The following is a 16318-nucleotide window of genomic DNA, read 5'->3' on the forward strand; positions in this document are numbered from 1 at the left end:
GAAGATCAGATGCAAATGGCACTCACGAAAGAATTTTGAGATCTGAAATAGTGTATAAAGTGGCCTATGGTGGATTCACAAAAACAAAAACTGCAAAAAAAAATAAAATAAAATAACATACTTTCTAGGGTGGATTTCACGCTCTCCAGAAATATATACATTTCAATAATGAGCCTCGGTTGGTTAAAACTTACACAAAACAATCCAAAACTGCCTTGAAAACTAACTAAACTAAAACAGTTTGAAATAAAAACTAATAAAAAGAAATAGTAAACTGCTAAAACATAAACTAAAATAAAACGTCAAAAAACACTAGGGACAAAAAACAACAACTAAAACCGAATTAATGTATATAAATACTGCAATTGCACCTGAAAAATAATAATAAATGCATATAAATACAGATACATAACCATATCAATTAGTGATATTTTCTGAATTATTTTGTCACCGTTTTTTTGTTTATTTAATTTTTAAATGTTTATTTTTGGGTTTAGATTTTGAATTTCAAATATGGTTTGAGGCTTTCGTATCAAATTACACTTGTTGAATGTCAAAGAACTGTATACATACATAAAATGAAAGTGTGTGTGTGTGTATGACAGAAATTTTTATACACACTCACTTACAAATTATCATAGAGAGAGAGAGAGAGAGAGAGGCTCTTAGACCACATATATTTGTTACATCTCATCTGTCTGCTATATTTACTGGTGAGCACTTCATCTCGGAGTCTGCTATTGATTTATAAAACCCCCTCTGTAATATTTCTAATCCCTCCATATACTGTATGCCCAGAGGATAACAGACCAGACCTGGCAGCGTTTGGCAAGACACACAGCAGAGAAAACATCATGAACCCTGCCTGACTCTCACTTATCCACACCGATGCTCTCACACAGCCATCTCTCTCACACACACACACACACACACACACACACGAAAAACACTTATTCTGATAGCAGGAAAACAGATTCGCTGCATTTCCACTCAGCTGAGGTAAATGTGATTAGAGGCTCCGAATTGATTGGTGTTGGTTCGAGCTGATTTCTATGCTATGAGACCAACGCTCGCAGATGTAGCTGCTAATTGGTTATCAGACAGAACACACATACAAATAGGTTTCAAGGGGAACGAAAGGTAAAACGAGAGAGAGTTTGACGGAGAGAGAGGATTTCTATACCGTCTAGAATTACAACTCTCCAAATCAATCTAGCACACTCATCCGTTTTAGCCCGCGCCTGATGGAAACTATATTTTCTCATTTTTCACAGCTTTCCAAAAATATAATTGATGAAAGCAACTTAGGAAGGATCAGTAGGGATTTCATGACTCTCAAAGATATACTTAATCTTGTGGAAATGGAGCAGCTATATTTGGTTTCAAGATTCCCTGCATATTAAATCGCTAAACATACAGCGACTGTCACGCACAAACATCTTTTAATAGAGGATGGTCTACACATTTTTGAAACTCTATTTCCTTTCTTCACTATGCTTGTGATGGTAAACCGAGTTTTAACACTACAGCTACTGGCATTCTAACTAGCCTGGAATGGCAAACAGTCATTCTGATTGTAGCAGACTGTTGTTTTTGTCATCTGACGTTTACATTTGAAGCTTTTATTGAGGTTTTACTATGAAAACTTAACCTTTTGATGCATCTAGGCTGGTTTCTGGAGCACATAAACAGCTGTTAAATTGAAATCTGCCTTCCAGCAATGACTTGCACTGAGTCAGAGAAAGACGCACTGTGCATGTTATTGAGCTTATTGTTTACATACGAGTGGGCTCAGTCATTGTTATCTGTTTGGCTTGATATTTCCAGTCTCATTGAATTTTAGACGTGAAAAACAACTTGTTATGCTGCTTGATGTTGCAAACCGCTGTGTTCTTATTATCTTATTCTACTTTTTATGTATAGTCTTAAACGCACTAGCTTGTAGAATAAGTAGTTTGACAGTTTTCTGCCGATTATTATACTATAGACGAATTACCACATTTGTAAACATTCAGAATGCGCGGGCAGCGAGGTTGCAGAAAAAAACTGAAGCACTAGCATTTACAGTGAGGGAATGACATCCGATGCGGTACGAAGTTTGTTGTTGTCTTAGAAATAAGTTATATTGATTACATATTATACATATATTATTTACATAATGCTTTCAGTGTATTATAACAGCTCATCATTCACTGATAAGCACAGTTATTCTGCAAAATTAACGTTAAAGTGAGCGGTGTTCGACTGACTGGTCCATTTGCCATAGCATCCTCACAATGAATATTGGATAAGATGAAATGGCCAAGCAATATATACAGTCTCATTGAAGCTCCAAGTGATTTTACAAGAGAGAAGTAAAGGCCTACAAGTCTTTGGATGGCAACAGTTTTGTTTTGTGTGGTCATGTGCAAGAAATAATGTTTAATGATTACCAGATTCAAAACTTTGTGGTGCTAAAAACCGAGGTTCTGCCTAGCCAAAGACAAGGAAAAAAGACAGAGTTATACGAGGCCTAGGTAATCATCAACAAGCAAAACTGCATTCTGACAGCAAACTGCACCTGTACGACAGGGCATGTGCACTTACACTTTCACGTTTCATTCTAAGATTTCTAAGCTGCGATCGAATCCTATACCAATGTTGGCGACCACAGTTGGGCTCCATCGATCGTACCAAAATACTAAGAACTGGGGGGTTGAAATTACGGGAGTATTCCGGGATAAATAACAAATTGGTGGGTGGCTGGAGATAGGTCTGAAATACGGGAGTCTCTCAGGAGAAATAGGAGTGTTGGCAGGTATGCTCACACATACACTCTGCACTCTGACTACTTCAATATTTTTGATAAGCTGTGCTGGGCATTTCACTCTGTCTCACGGAACGCTGTCTGTGTCGACCAACCGCAACAGGCTGTCATCAGTCCAATCAGCACAGATTAGCTTCGCGCTAAAGAGGGGTTTGGGAACAAATGAATCGCTGAACGATTCATATGGGAGACGCTGGGATAATTACGTAAAAATAAATGCATTTTAAAAGACAATAAAAGTGTTAATGACCTTGCATGCATATTTGACTGTTGTTGGAGACCTTTACAAGCAAAATATGACCCTATTTCATGTATAATATGGGCTCTAAAAAAACTCAGCAGGAGGATTTAAATATTGTGAAAGGATCATTTTTGTAATATGCAATTTAAATCAACCTGTTCCTAGTAGATCAAAATGCCTGTGCACACCGGGATGCTTTTTGTTTGCGTTTTCCGTCAAAGTTTAACGCCTCGTGACTAAATGAAAAAAAGCATTTTTTTTTTTTGACTAAAAAGCATAATTTTTATAAAAACGCCTCATGCTCGTTTTTTTGTTTTGACGTGCCATGTCAAAACCTTCTCCATCAATAAGATTGGCACTTTTGTTCACGTGCATTGAGCTGCTGAAGTTACAGTAGATTGCATTTGGAGGCGCTCAAGTGCATAATACAAGTGCACATTGAAGAAGAAGCCCAGTGGCGATATGAATGTGGAGCTGCTTATTGCTCTGGTGATCAATAATCATTTCTTCATCGCTAGAGCTGGAGCTGCTGCTTGAACCATCCATAACAACAAGTGTGTCAACTTCGTCTTCTTCTTCTGTGTTACAAGCGAGTTTCAGAAGCTTAAAGTTGTGTAGCGCCAGTTGTGTAGCTTGGGTTTGAATCCGGAAAAATGTCTTGAAAAACGCTGTTGATAAATGCAAATGAAAAGCGTCCCGGTGTGTACGAGCCTTAAGTTGTGAAAACAATGTGTGTTTATTATGGAAAAAAGCTGAATATTTCAGTATGGAAAATATGCTGTGAGTTCGTGAAAATCTACCAGTGCATTTTGACTCTTGGACTTTACAACACTCTGAAATCGAAATCAAAATAATGTATTAATTATATTCACGTTAAGATACATAATAATAATAATAAACTGGACACAAAATGTAAATTCATTTGAACTTAAAAATGTAGTAGCTCACCAACATCAACAGTTTAAATTAATTTCATTGTAAAATGAATCTTCTATTACTAATGTTTATTTAATGTTTAAGTGCACCAACCCGTACACCTGACCACATAAACCTTAACGCAGACACACTTACACACATTAACCGCCTCATTTCCTTCTTTTCATCTCCATCTCTTTCTGACATTTCCTCCCTCGGTCGCTCGGCCTGGTTTTCACATCTCTGTCTGCCTCTGATCTGTCTGGTTAGTGTGTTACCGTGTGGGATATTTGAATGGTAATTGGCCTCCCATGGTTGTGAGGTTTTCATCTGTCTGCTAGGGGAAGAGGAGCTCTATTAATTGAAGATGGGATTGCAGCACTATTCTGACCGGGTCGCCTGAACGCTGGGCCAAAATAATCCATCATCCTTCCAGACTGACAGAGAACTGACCCTCGCAGTCGGCCGACAATATAATTAACATTTACAATCTGCTCAGAATGCCACAAAATGCCACAGGACAACATGCTAGTCAATGGGTTAAATGCATTACAAGGCTGAAACGAAACCTGAAATAGAAACGCTGACAAAAATAACTCATGTTCATGCGATGCTGATTACAAATAGGATCAAAACACTGAGCACACGACTTAATGGGAGTAGTTTGTAAATTATTATTTCATCAAAATGTAATAACGCGCTCTCTCTGTCTACAATCAGCTTCTCGTTCTGCTTACATCACTGTAAGTTTATATATATTTAGTCTGTTTTCCAGTAAAAACATCTGAACTTACTCAAAACAGGAACAATTTGCTTATCTTGAATTGCGTTTTGTTTTACTTACTCTACTGGTAAATTGGTTTTCTTGCTACAATCGTAAGCCGGACTATAGATAAGATGCTAAAAGGGGAGCAAGAAAGAGATGAAGACAGGGAAGGAGGATATAGAATAGAGAAATAGAGATTATTCACTGCATTTGGTCGTCGACTGTGAATATGCAAATGCGCTGCAAAAATTATTTTGCTGCATAATTGTCTTTTATTTCAATGGCCAGATTTGTTAATAATAGAACTGCAGAGTGTTAGTGCAGGTACATTTTATCTGTGCAGGAATTATTAATTATTATATTATTATATTTTACTGTATTAGACCAATGTGTTAACAAAGAAGTGTCTTTATTTAGAAGTGATTTTAGGATGTCTTGGGTCAGTGTATCTTTTGGTCATTGGATTTTCATATTAGATAAGTTATTGAAAAACGAAAAACAAGTTGTTGTTTTTTTATTTATTTTCGTTTTAAAGTAAAAAAAAAAAAATAATTGAAATTATATGGGTTTTTTGATTTTCTCTTTTGAATTTTAACAAAAATAAAGAAAAAGATTTGTTTTTCTTTTTCATGGTGGTTTTTCATGTTATGATTTTCATTTTTTTATTTTGAATAACAAAAAATAAAATCACCAGAAAACAAAAACGAATAAAGACTTAAAACTTTTTTATATTTCAAATTTTTTCCACCTAATTATGTTATAAAAGATATTTTCTTGTGATAACAGGATTTTGTTAATACTTATTTTCCTCTTAGAAAATTCAGAAAATTTGAAAATTCAGAAAAGTTACATTGACTTAACATTGGACCAAAATTTGTGGCCTCATAACTTTCCACCGGGCTGTCATAATTATGACAGCCCGGTCATAATTAAGATCATAAAAACTTAATTATGACCTAATTTATCTCAGACTACCTATCTACCAATCACTGATGACCTTTTAACTTACTAGCCAAAACCTAGCAACCACTTATGGCACTCTAGCAACTGTCCCATAGACTTCCATTGTAAAAAAAAACTGCTATTGACTTTACATTGGACAGACTAACAACATACCAATTCATGCTAGCAATATACTAATCCAAACTAGAAACATACTAATAAACTTACTAACATACTAATCATACTAGCAACATGCTAATTCATACTAAATTCATGCTAGCAACATGCTAATTTATGCTAGAAACATGCTAGCGACATGCTAACTCATACTAGAACCATGCTAATATATGCTAGAAACTTGCTAATAATGTGCTAATTCATACTAGATCCATGCTAATAACATGCTTATATACTGTATGCTAGAAGCATGCTAGCAACATGCTAATTCATACTAGAACCATGGTAAATTAAATTTCAACTGCCTAGCAACCACTCAGAACATCTAAGTAATCATCTAAATCACCCTAGCAACCACTCAAAACACCCTAACAATGGCCTAGCAATGCCTTGGCAACCACCTAGAACACCCAAGCAACTGCCTAGCAATATCTTAGTAACCACTTAAAACATCATAGGCACACCTTAGCAATTGCCTAGCAACCACTCAGAACACCTTAACAACCGTCTAGCAACCCTTTAGCAACCACTCAGAACACCCTAGCAACCGCCTAACAACACCTTAGCAACCACTTAGAACACCCTAGCCATGCCTTAGCAACCACTCAAAACACCTAGCAACCGTCTAGCAATACTCTAGCAACCACCTAGTAAAGTCTTAGCAACCGCTCAGCAACCACTCAGAACACCCTAGCAACCGCCTAGCAACATCGTAGCAACCACCTAGCAACGCTTTAGCAACCACCTAGCGACCACTCAGAACACCCTCGCAACACCTTAGCAACCACATAGAACACCCTAGCGATGCCTTAGCAAGCACTTAGAACACCCTAGCAACCACCTAGCAACATCTTAGCGGCCACCTAGAACACACGAGCAACGCTTTAGCAACCACTCAGAAAAACCTAGCAACCGCCTAGCCAACGCCTTAGCAGCCACATAAAACACCCTAGCAACTGCTAGCAACATCTTAGTGACCACCTAGAACACCAGAGCAACGTCTTAGCAACCACTCAGAATACCCTAGAAACCTCTTAGCAACACCTTAACAACTACCTGGAACACCCTAGCACTACCTAAGCAACAGCCGAGCAACCACTCATGACACCATCGCAACCGCCTAGCAAACAGTTAAAACACCCTAGCAACACCTTAGCAACCATCTAGCAACCACTTACCTCAGCAACCACTCAGAACACCCTAGCAACCACCTAGCAAGAAACATGCTAATCCATACTAGAAACATGCTAACATCTATGTAGCTCTATGCCAACTGTTTCAAACTTCCTACAATATTTTAAACTTTTAAACTACTTCAAACTTTCAGACTGGGCTTTCTCAAAGTTTGTCTATGAACTTTGCTTTTCTAGTTGTAAAGTACTACAAAAATAAAACGCCAAAAATAACGAATAATTCAACTGTGATCTGACGTCACAGCGAAAATGTTTTATTTTTGTCCTGATTTCCAGTAAAACAATGCGAGCCTCCTCAAAAACAGGAACAAAGCGCTTATCTTAAATGAAGTTTATTTTACTTACCCTACTGGTAAATAGCTTTTCTTGTTTTAATCATAAGCCTGACTATAGATAAGATACTAATTGGGGAGCAAAGAAGGAGATGAAGAAGACCGAAAAGGAGATGGAAAGACAGAGGAGGAGGACAATTGAATAGAGATTATTTACTGCAGCCATCCTCCGCTGTGCGCTGTAATGCATCACAGTGAAATGCCGCAGACTTTATCAGCCATCAGAATCGGTGCCAGGAAGGGCAGAAACTCAGGCCTGCATCTGATACATACCATTAGACACATCCTCGTACTCCTCAAGGCCTCTGGCTTTCTGAAGAACTGAACGCCAGGGCCATGAAAAGCTGCTGTGTGTGTGTTTGTGACTCACCACACGTCCTCTGAATCCTCGTCACATTCAGCCCCAAACTGACAAATGTCGCAGGTTGACGTCTCCTTCTGACTGATCTCTGCAGATCCCTCATTAGCTGGTGAGAGAGAAACAAATGAGAGGAAATCAGTCAGATTAGGGGGAATGTAATTTTGCTGTATTTATATACATAATATAAATATTCAGTTTTATTCATTCATTCATTTTCTTTTTGACTAAGTCTCTTTATTAATCTGGGGTCGCCACAGCGGAATGAATCGCCAACTTATCCAGCATATGTTTTACGCAGCGGATGACGTAATGTAATGTATTTTTTATTTAGTGCCATGTCAGCAACCAAGGCTATCTTCATGGCAGGAATCTTTCAACAATAAATATACAATTTAAAAATTAACAAACAAAATAAAACATAAATTAAAAAAGATTTTTTGTGTTAATACATGATAAAAATTCTAAAAAATTTTTTTTTGGTTTCACTTTGTCAAAAATGTCCTTAAAAGAGTTCATTTCATAAAAAGTCCTTCTGGAATCAGTAAAAGTAGGACAGTCCAGTAAAATATGTTTTACAGTAAGATGAGTTTTGCAGCACAAACACTGAGTAGGGTTTTCACCTTGGAGCAAAAAACCATGTGTAATTCTCGTATGCCCAATACGACATCTGGTAAAAACTACTTGATCAAATCGATTCTTAAAATGTCTTAAAATTCTGTGTGAAACTTCAGGTTGGATTTCATGTCGTTTACGCAGCGGCTGACTTTCCAGCTGCAACTTATCACTGGAAAACATTCATACACACTCATTCAAGCACATACACTATAGACAATTTAGCTTGTTCAATTCACCTATAGTACATGACCTTCTTGTTGTGATGAATAGTGAAAATAAAAGGGGATATAAGACCTCATTTTCAGCTAAGTTAAGGGAAATGGCACTAGTTAGCTAACGTTTTCTTTCCCAAACATACGTTTAGATACAGTTACAGTATATGACAGTAGCAGCCATGAGATGTATGATTAAATAATTTGTTAATTAATGCTGGAGATCAACCAACTGCCCGCAGTATCAGCCGAGCTGCCCCTCTACAAAACAAAAACATAACCGTAAAAGTGATTTGTGATGGATTACCGATGGCAAACAGCCAGAGAATCTTCCGTTAGCCCTCGCCTCCATGAAAATCTGATGTTACCACAACTTCATCACCACAACTGCCTCAACTTACTGATTTTATGCTGGGGTAAAGTGTTTATTTGAAATGCAATCAAAGTTTGAATAGCGCAGCTGACTAAAACACTTCAATTAGGACAGTGCTAATTGCAAATTTGCAGTGCTTGAGCAGCCACTGGCAGCAAATGAAAAGATCTAAGTAAACATTGCCCGAGAAGGGCTCTGAAGGCTAAATATGGGTCAAGCAGCAGCTTTTAGCCTGAAAAAATAGATGATTTGAGTGGATGGAAAGGAACGACCTCATTTGCCACACATTATAGAGTGTGAAGGGAAGTTACTGTGGTGTGCATGCATTTGGATTTAGAGTCAAGGGTAGTGTGTGCTGTTGCTAAAAGCTATAATGCTAAAATTGAGTTCACAATCACATACCGCATTCGATAATATTTGCTTCAAATCTTGAGTATTGTGAGTTACGCTTGGTTTGCCTTGATCATTATATTAAAGCTGATCTGATTACATGAACCTAAATATGTGTTTTCTGAGCTAATATGTGCAGCTAGAACTGTCAAAAGAACTTTATCATGCATAATGTAAAAATGCCAGAGCAATTGATGCATCTCTGAAGTTTCCTGTTGAATTGAACCAGACAGCTCTAAATATAACTCATTTATTGTGTATTTAAAACAAAACTAAATCCACTTTTTTTTTCAAGTAATGTGAAGACCGACAGTGACAAGTAAAACAGTGACCGACAAGTAAAAGATCGACAGTGATTCTGCTTGTATGTACGGGTATGTTTATATGACAACAGTGTACTAAAATGGAAGAGTTTCAAGCACAGACGACAGTGTTGTCAAAATGATATAAATTCACATTGATGCACTGAAATGACTAAAAACGCTGTAATATCCCTCATGGCAATATCACTTTGTGAAGAAACATTGTACATTTGCACACTTTGAGGCTGTCCAAATACTAACAGCAGTGTTGGTCACAAGAGTTTGTGCATGCAACAAGCACAGTTCACTTAATAATTGATAATAATAATCGCTTAATGAGCAACAAATAATAACTTGACTTCTAGTTGATCATTTTGAATGTAGATGTTTTCAGATGAATCATCTGTTGAACTGCATCACAAATACTGCACAAGACCTATTGGAACCAGCGTGGACCCAAGATTCCCACCGAAATCAGTCAGGGGGAAGAAAAAATCATGGTTTGGGGTTTCATTTAGTATGGGGTCGTGCCAGAGAACTGCAGAGTAGATGGCAACATCAACAGCCTGATGTATCAAGACATTTGTGCTGCCCATTACATCACAAACCACTGGAGAAGGGTGAATTCTTTAACAGGATAGCTCTCCTCCTCATAGACTTCAGCCTCCACATTAAAATTCGTGAAAACAAAGAAGATCAAGATGCTCCGGGATTGGCCAGCCCAGTCACCACATATGAACTTTATTGAGTATGTCTGGGATAAGATAGAGGAGGCATTGAAGATGAATCCAAAGAATCTTGATGAACTCCGGGAGTCCTGCAATAACGCTTTCTTTGCTATTCCAGATGACTTTATTAATAAGTGATTTGAGTCATTGCAGAGATTTATGGATGCAGTCCTCCAAGCTCATGGGAGTCATACACAACATTAATTCTTCCACTGCACCATGCCTTTATATTCTATAATGTACATTATTTCTTAAAGTGACAAGAATTTTGTCAGACCCTACTGTCCTAATTAAATAATTAAAAATCGAGGCATGATCATATTTTATTTTGGTAAAATAAGCGTAATCTAGAGGCCTTTGCCTTTCATATAAGCCATTTCTGATAACAACTGATCAACTAGAAGTCAAGTTACTATTTGTTGTTCCTAAAACTTTTGTCAGATAGTGTAGAATAGGACAGAAAAAAAAAACATTGGAACGCTCTCCATTGGCTGCTTTGTCATTCTTTTTGCATGCATGTTTGACGATTTGTAAGAGCAAGAAGGAAGTGTTGTTTCCACATCGATAAAACATATCTGACTCTAAGTGTGTGGGATTTAGAATGTATGAGCCTGATCTCATCAATCATTCAGACATTGAAACATGTTTCATTTTACAGGAGGAACAGTCCTCTCCTCATGCTAAACTTTTCTTAAAGTCACACTGAGCTGTTTGTGAGCATCTACACATCTTTCTCTCTTCCTGCACTGTTCTCTTCTGTTTCCCTCCCTCGATCTGTCAGACTCCCCGTGTCTCCCCTCTCCAACATTTGCTCTTATTTTCTCTTCTCTCTCTCCTGTGTAAACACTCTTGTATTTTATCTGTCTTATTTCATTTATTTTCTTCCTCAATTTCCTGTTCTTTGCTCTTTGAGTCATTTTTAGTCACTGTTCTTGTGTTAATCAATTCCTGATCAGTTATAGGGCTACCAGGATGGTAGACTAACTGTCCAACAATTGCTGAGTTAACGGCTGCATAAAACTGGTGCGCATGTGTGAGTAAAATTCAAACTGCAGACCACGTTTGGTGCTAGAAAAATGCTTTTGCATACCAGATTTAATTTATTTGGATGGGATTTTAAGAACCCCTACAGTATTTTACCCCTTTTATAAGACGTAAGATAAGTCACCAGAAAATATCCATCAGATTATTTATTAAACACTGCTGAAAATGGCCATTTTTGGGTCAAAGGAAAGTGTAGCTGTTTTTGTAGCCTAACTTCGATACGCTACCAAAAAAATATTGATATTCTAAACCATATTTGATACTGCAAGGCAAGGCAAGTTTATTTATATAGCACATGTCATACACAGTGGCAATTCAAAGTGCTTTACATAAACAAGAATAAAAGAATCAAGTAAATAAAATAAAAACAAATAATAAAAATGCATAAAAAAACATAAAAACAGGTAAAATGTGATATAAAAGAATGAAGAAGAAGTGAAAAACATGATAGTGCAATCTGTCGGACACAACACAGTGCTAATTCAGTAAAGGCACAGCTAAACAGATGTGTTTTTAGTCTTAATTTGAATGTGCCTAATGTTGGAGCACATCTGATCATTTCTGGAAGCTGATTCCAGCAGCGAGGGGCATAGTGGCTGAAAGCTGATTCACCCTGCTTTGACTGAACTCTTGGAACTTCTAGTTTACATGATCCTAAAGATCTGAGAGATCTGTTGGGTTTGTATTCAGTGAGCATATCTGTAATGTATTTAGGTCCTAGGCCATTTAGTGATTTATAGACCAGTAATAATACTTTAAAATCTATTCTAAATGTAACTGGGAGCCAGTGTAGAGACTTGAGGACAGGTGTGATGTGCTCTGATTTTCTGGTTCTGGTCAGAATTCTGGCTGCAGCGTTCTGGATGAGCTGTAACTGTCTGACTGTCTTTTTAGGAAGACCAGTGAGGAGTCCATTACAGTAATCCACCCTGCTGCTGATAAAAGCATGAACAAGTTTCTCTAAATCTTCACTAGAAACAAAGCCTCTGATTCTTGCTATGTTTTTGAGATGATAGTATGCTGATTTACTAACTGCTTTGACATGACTATTGAAACTCAGATCTGACTGCAGAGTCACACCAAGATTCTTGACCTTATTTTTTGTCGTTTGACTTTTAGTGCCAAGGTACGCATTTACCTTGAGAACCTCATCTCTCTTCCCAAACGCAATGACTTCAGTTTTCTCTTTGTTTAACTGAAGAAAGTTTTGGCACATCCAATTGTTAATTTCATCAACTGTGAGGTAACCACGTTGGTAAGCTGGTATCGATACTAACCAAAAGCAAGATCTGGTATCAATACTAACCAAAAGATTATTTAAATATTCCAATATCGATACTTATCAAAATTTCTATATTTTTTAAATTCTCCAAGATGCGTTACACCCCTATGGTATGAATAATCTCAAACTTGACTGTATATAATATTGTGGTGTTCAGTTTGCTGATTCAGTTAAACTTTCATTCATTCATTCATTTATTCATTTTCTTTTCGGCTTAGTCCCTATATTAATCCCGGGGTCGCCACAGCGGAATGAACCACCAATTTAACCAGCATATTTTTACGCAGCGGATGCCCTTCCAGCTGCAGCCCATCTCTGGGAAACATCCACACACTAATTCACACTCATACACTACGAACAATTTAGCCGACCCAATTCACCTGTAATGCATGTCTTTGAACTGTGGGGAAAACCGGAGCACCCGGAGGAAACCCACGTGAATGCTGGGAGAACATGCAAACTCCACATAGAAATGCCAACTGACCCAGCTGAGGCTCGAACCAGCGACCTTCATACTGTGAGGCGACAGCCCTACATACTGCGCCACTGCATCGCCTCAGGTGAACTCGTTTCATAAATTTGCCAACTGAACTAATCTGATTGCATCTGTGTTCCAAAGTCAACAACTTACTGATTGTGAAATGATTGGGTCAGATAAAAAATTCCAGTTAAATTACTCAGTCAAAGCTAATCTTCACTTACTGACTCACTGAATTCACAAGTCTGACTCAAAATAAGCTAAGAAGGCCTAGAAATGAGCAGAGAAGGCTTATTAAGCACATCACTTAAGACCAGCATGTGATTTACTACAAAGTCTACTCAATCAATGCAATTGTAGGTGCTAAGTTATCTCTAGTGTTCACTCCAGACGCGGCAATGCGTAAATAGACACGTAACATTTAAGTTTACTCGCTTCATTTGCGCGTCAAATTCACTTCACAACAGAGGCAGATTCGCATGATGGGCAGGGCTTCTGTCTGTCCGGTGACTCTAGCTTTATTGCTAAATGGCTAACATGGATTTTTTATCGAGAGAATAACTGTGTTTATGTGCTTATGAATGCTGAAAAACCGTGTCGATTCATTTGGAGCCGTGTCTAAGTCCACTGAATCCTTTCAGAGGTTCATCCAGTTTTGTGAGCTCATAAACTCCTCTAAAAACTTAACCTGGATGATGGAAGCTTTGATGAACTGTTGTCGGTGTCGGCAGGAGGATTTTTCCCCGGGACACCAACAACAGGCTCTACGTCATAATCATGATTGGTTAACGCGGTGCGAATATCCACTGAAGGTTAGATTTTCAAACTTGAGCGATACGCGATAAGCACGTCAATCTTGTCAATCGCGCAAAATGCTCAACTCGTGCCATTTCATTCGAGCGAATCACATCATTCATGTTGCCTCATTTGCGCGTATCGCGCCACAGTATGTCTATTCGCGTCTTTGCATTGACTTAAGATGTAAATCACTCACGCTTGATGATGCTTCCGCGTCTGGTGTGAACGCAGCATTACAGATATCCATTAAAGCACAAGAAATGATTTATATATATATATATATATATATATATATATATATATATATATATATATATATATATATATATATATTTTTTTTTTTTTTTGTAAGTGTCAAACTTTCTTGATTTCCCCAATTTCCTGTTTATTCAGTGTTACATAGACCTTATTGTTTCCAACCCAGTTTTTCAATCCAGCTCCTACACCAATGCGCATTCCTGTGAATCAATGTTTAACGATTGCTTTTTCCCTGTGATTTAAATCAATTTCCAGGCCTCTTTTCTATTCTTTTAAAGCTCAAATACATGTTTTCCCTGTTTACTCTGTACACTTGCTGCTTTCTTGCTACATACAGCAGCAACCTTGTAGAATTGGCTTTCGGTAACTCGATCTGCAGTGCTTTTCATGTGGTGCTCAAAAGGGCACATGATTCTTCTGTTAAAGCATTGATGGTAGTCATATGAAAGGCTGTTATTTCAAATAAAAAACATGCATACAGCTTTCTAAATACCGCACCGTAGCAATGTATAAGCCTTTCTATTTTTATAAAATCTATATATACTTTTTTTCCTTTATCCACTTCAGATGTTGACTGCTATATAGTAGGATGCTTTCTGAAACATGGACAGCTAAGTACTTTAATGAAAATTATGTACGTTTAGGTATGAAAAACTAGTGAACAAAATTTTAAAAGGAGAAAAGTATATATATATTTTTAATGTATTTATTATTCTTAAATAGGCCTAAATAACTAGTGTTAGGAATGAAATCTGGAATTTGACTAATTGATCGCAATTGAATGATTAAAACAATAAAATATGTGTCATTCACACATCTAAAACTCATAAGTCCAATCAAGGATTCATGTCAAAATGTATTTAACATCCTATTTAAGTCAATTGGTGTAATTAAAATTAAGTTGACAGCTGTAATATTTATTGTAATTGCAATATAAGCTTAAATAATGCATTAAAGGGGTCCTATTATGTCCCTTTTTAGAAGATGTAATAAAGGCCTCTGATGTCTCTAGAGTGTGCATGTAAAGTTTCAACTCAAAATACCCCGCAGATAATTTTTTATAACTCTTTGAAACTGTCCCTTATAGACTTTGATCCAAAATGCTCAGTTTTGGTCACTGTCGCTTTAAATTCAAATGAGATTTTGCTCATAGCCCTCTTTTTAAAAGAAGGCAGAGCTACAAACATGTTTGCATTAGCATAGCAGATTCATGCTTAAAACAATAAAAAAATGCTTAGTCATTTAAATTTTATGCATTTTCTTCAGAAAACAAAACCTGTAATCTTCGATCACGTTGTCTTCAATTATATATATATATATATATATATATATATATATATATATATATATATATATATATATATATATATATATATATATATATATATATATATATATATATCTATCTTATATAAATATCTTATATAAATGTAACAATGTTTAATATTTTTCTCTAGAAAACAACACAAAATACAGAAAGAAAAAAAGAATGATATTGCAAAATAATGGCTTTTTCATTAATATTACTATGCAATTAAGTATTTCATTCCAGATACCATCTCTATTTCCTTGTTTCACATTCATCCGCATTCATTCTCAGCCAATCATCCACTGTTCTTCTTTCTTCTGATTCTCTCTCTCACTTCTTCCCATTGCCTCATCCCTGTATCTTTTTTTTTTATTAGCTCTGTTCTAGAGTGAAATTCTTCATCTCAGATTCACTTTATAAGTACCGCTGGCATATTCACATCTATCAGAAAAGGACAGAAGCTGCTGTCATCCCAACTCACTATGTGAATCTATGTGCGTGGGTGTGTTTGTGTGTGTGTGTGTGTGGATTTGAACAGGCAAAGTGAGACTCGAGATCATATTTCTAATGCTCTGTATTAATTAGAGATGAGTTGAAAACACTCACCATCATCCCCTGATCCGGAGCCAGCATCTACGAAGCAGAAAAACAGATGGTCAGTCATAGAAGCGCCACATTCATACAAACAGATTCAGTTGGGTTTTTGAACCAAATCTGAATGCAACTGACAAACCAAATATCATATAATGTCATTCGCACATCTAAAACGCATAAGTCTAATCAAGGATTCATGTCA

At 36.9% G+C, this 16318-nt stretch overlaps 1 protein-coding gene across 1 annotated transcript in view; it reads right to left on the reverse strand.

Annotated features, from left to right (window-relative positions):
- tmeff2b (transmembrane protein with EGF-like and two follistatin-like domains 2b) overlaps positions 1-16318 on the reverse strand; it is a 106171-nt gene that overhangs the window by 21565 nt on the left and 68288 nt on the right. Inside the window, exons 4-5 of the mRNA XM_021476996.2 lie at positions 16129-16155; positions 7743-7839 (exon numbers count right to left, since the gene is read on the reverse strand). Coding sequence (XP_021332671.1) covers positions 7743-7839; positions 16129-16155 — 124 coding nt within the window. The remainder of the gene's footprint in view (positions 1-7742; positions 7840-16128; positions 16156-16318) is intronic.

This window comes from Danio rerio, chromosome 6 (assembly GCF_049306965.1).
Source record: "Danio rerio strain Tuebingen ecotype United States chromosome 6, GRCz12tu, whole genome shotgun sequence".
Lineage (NCBI taxonomy): Eukaryota > Metazoa > Chordata > Actinopteri > Cypriniformes > Danionidae > Danio > Danio rerio.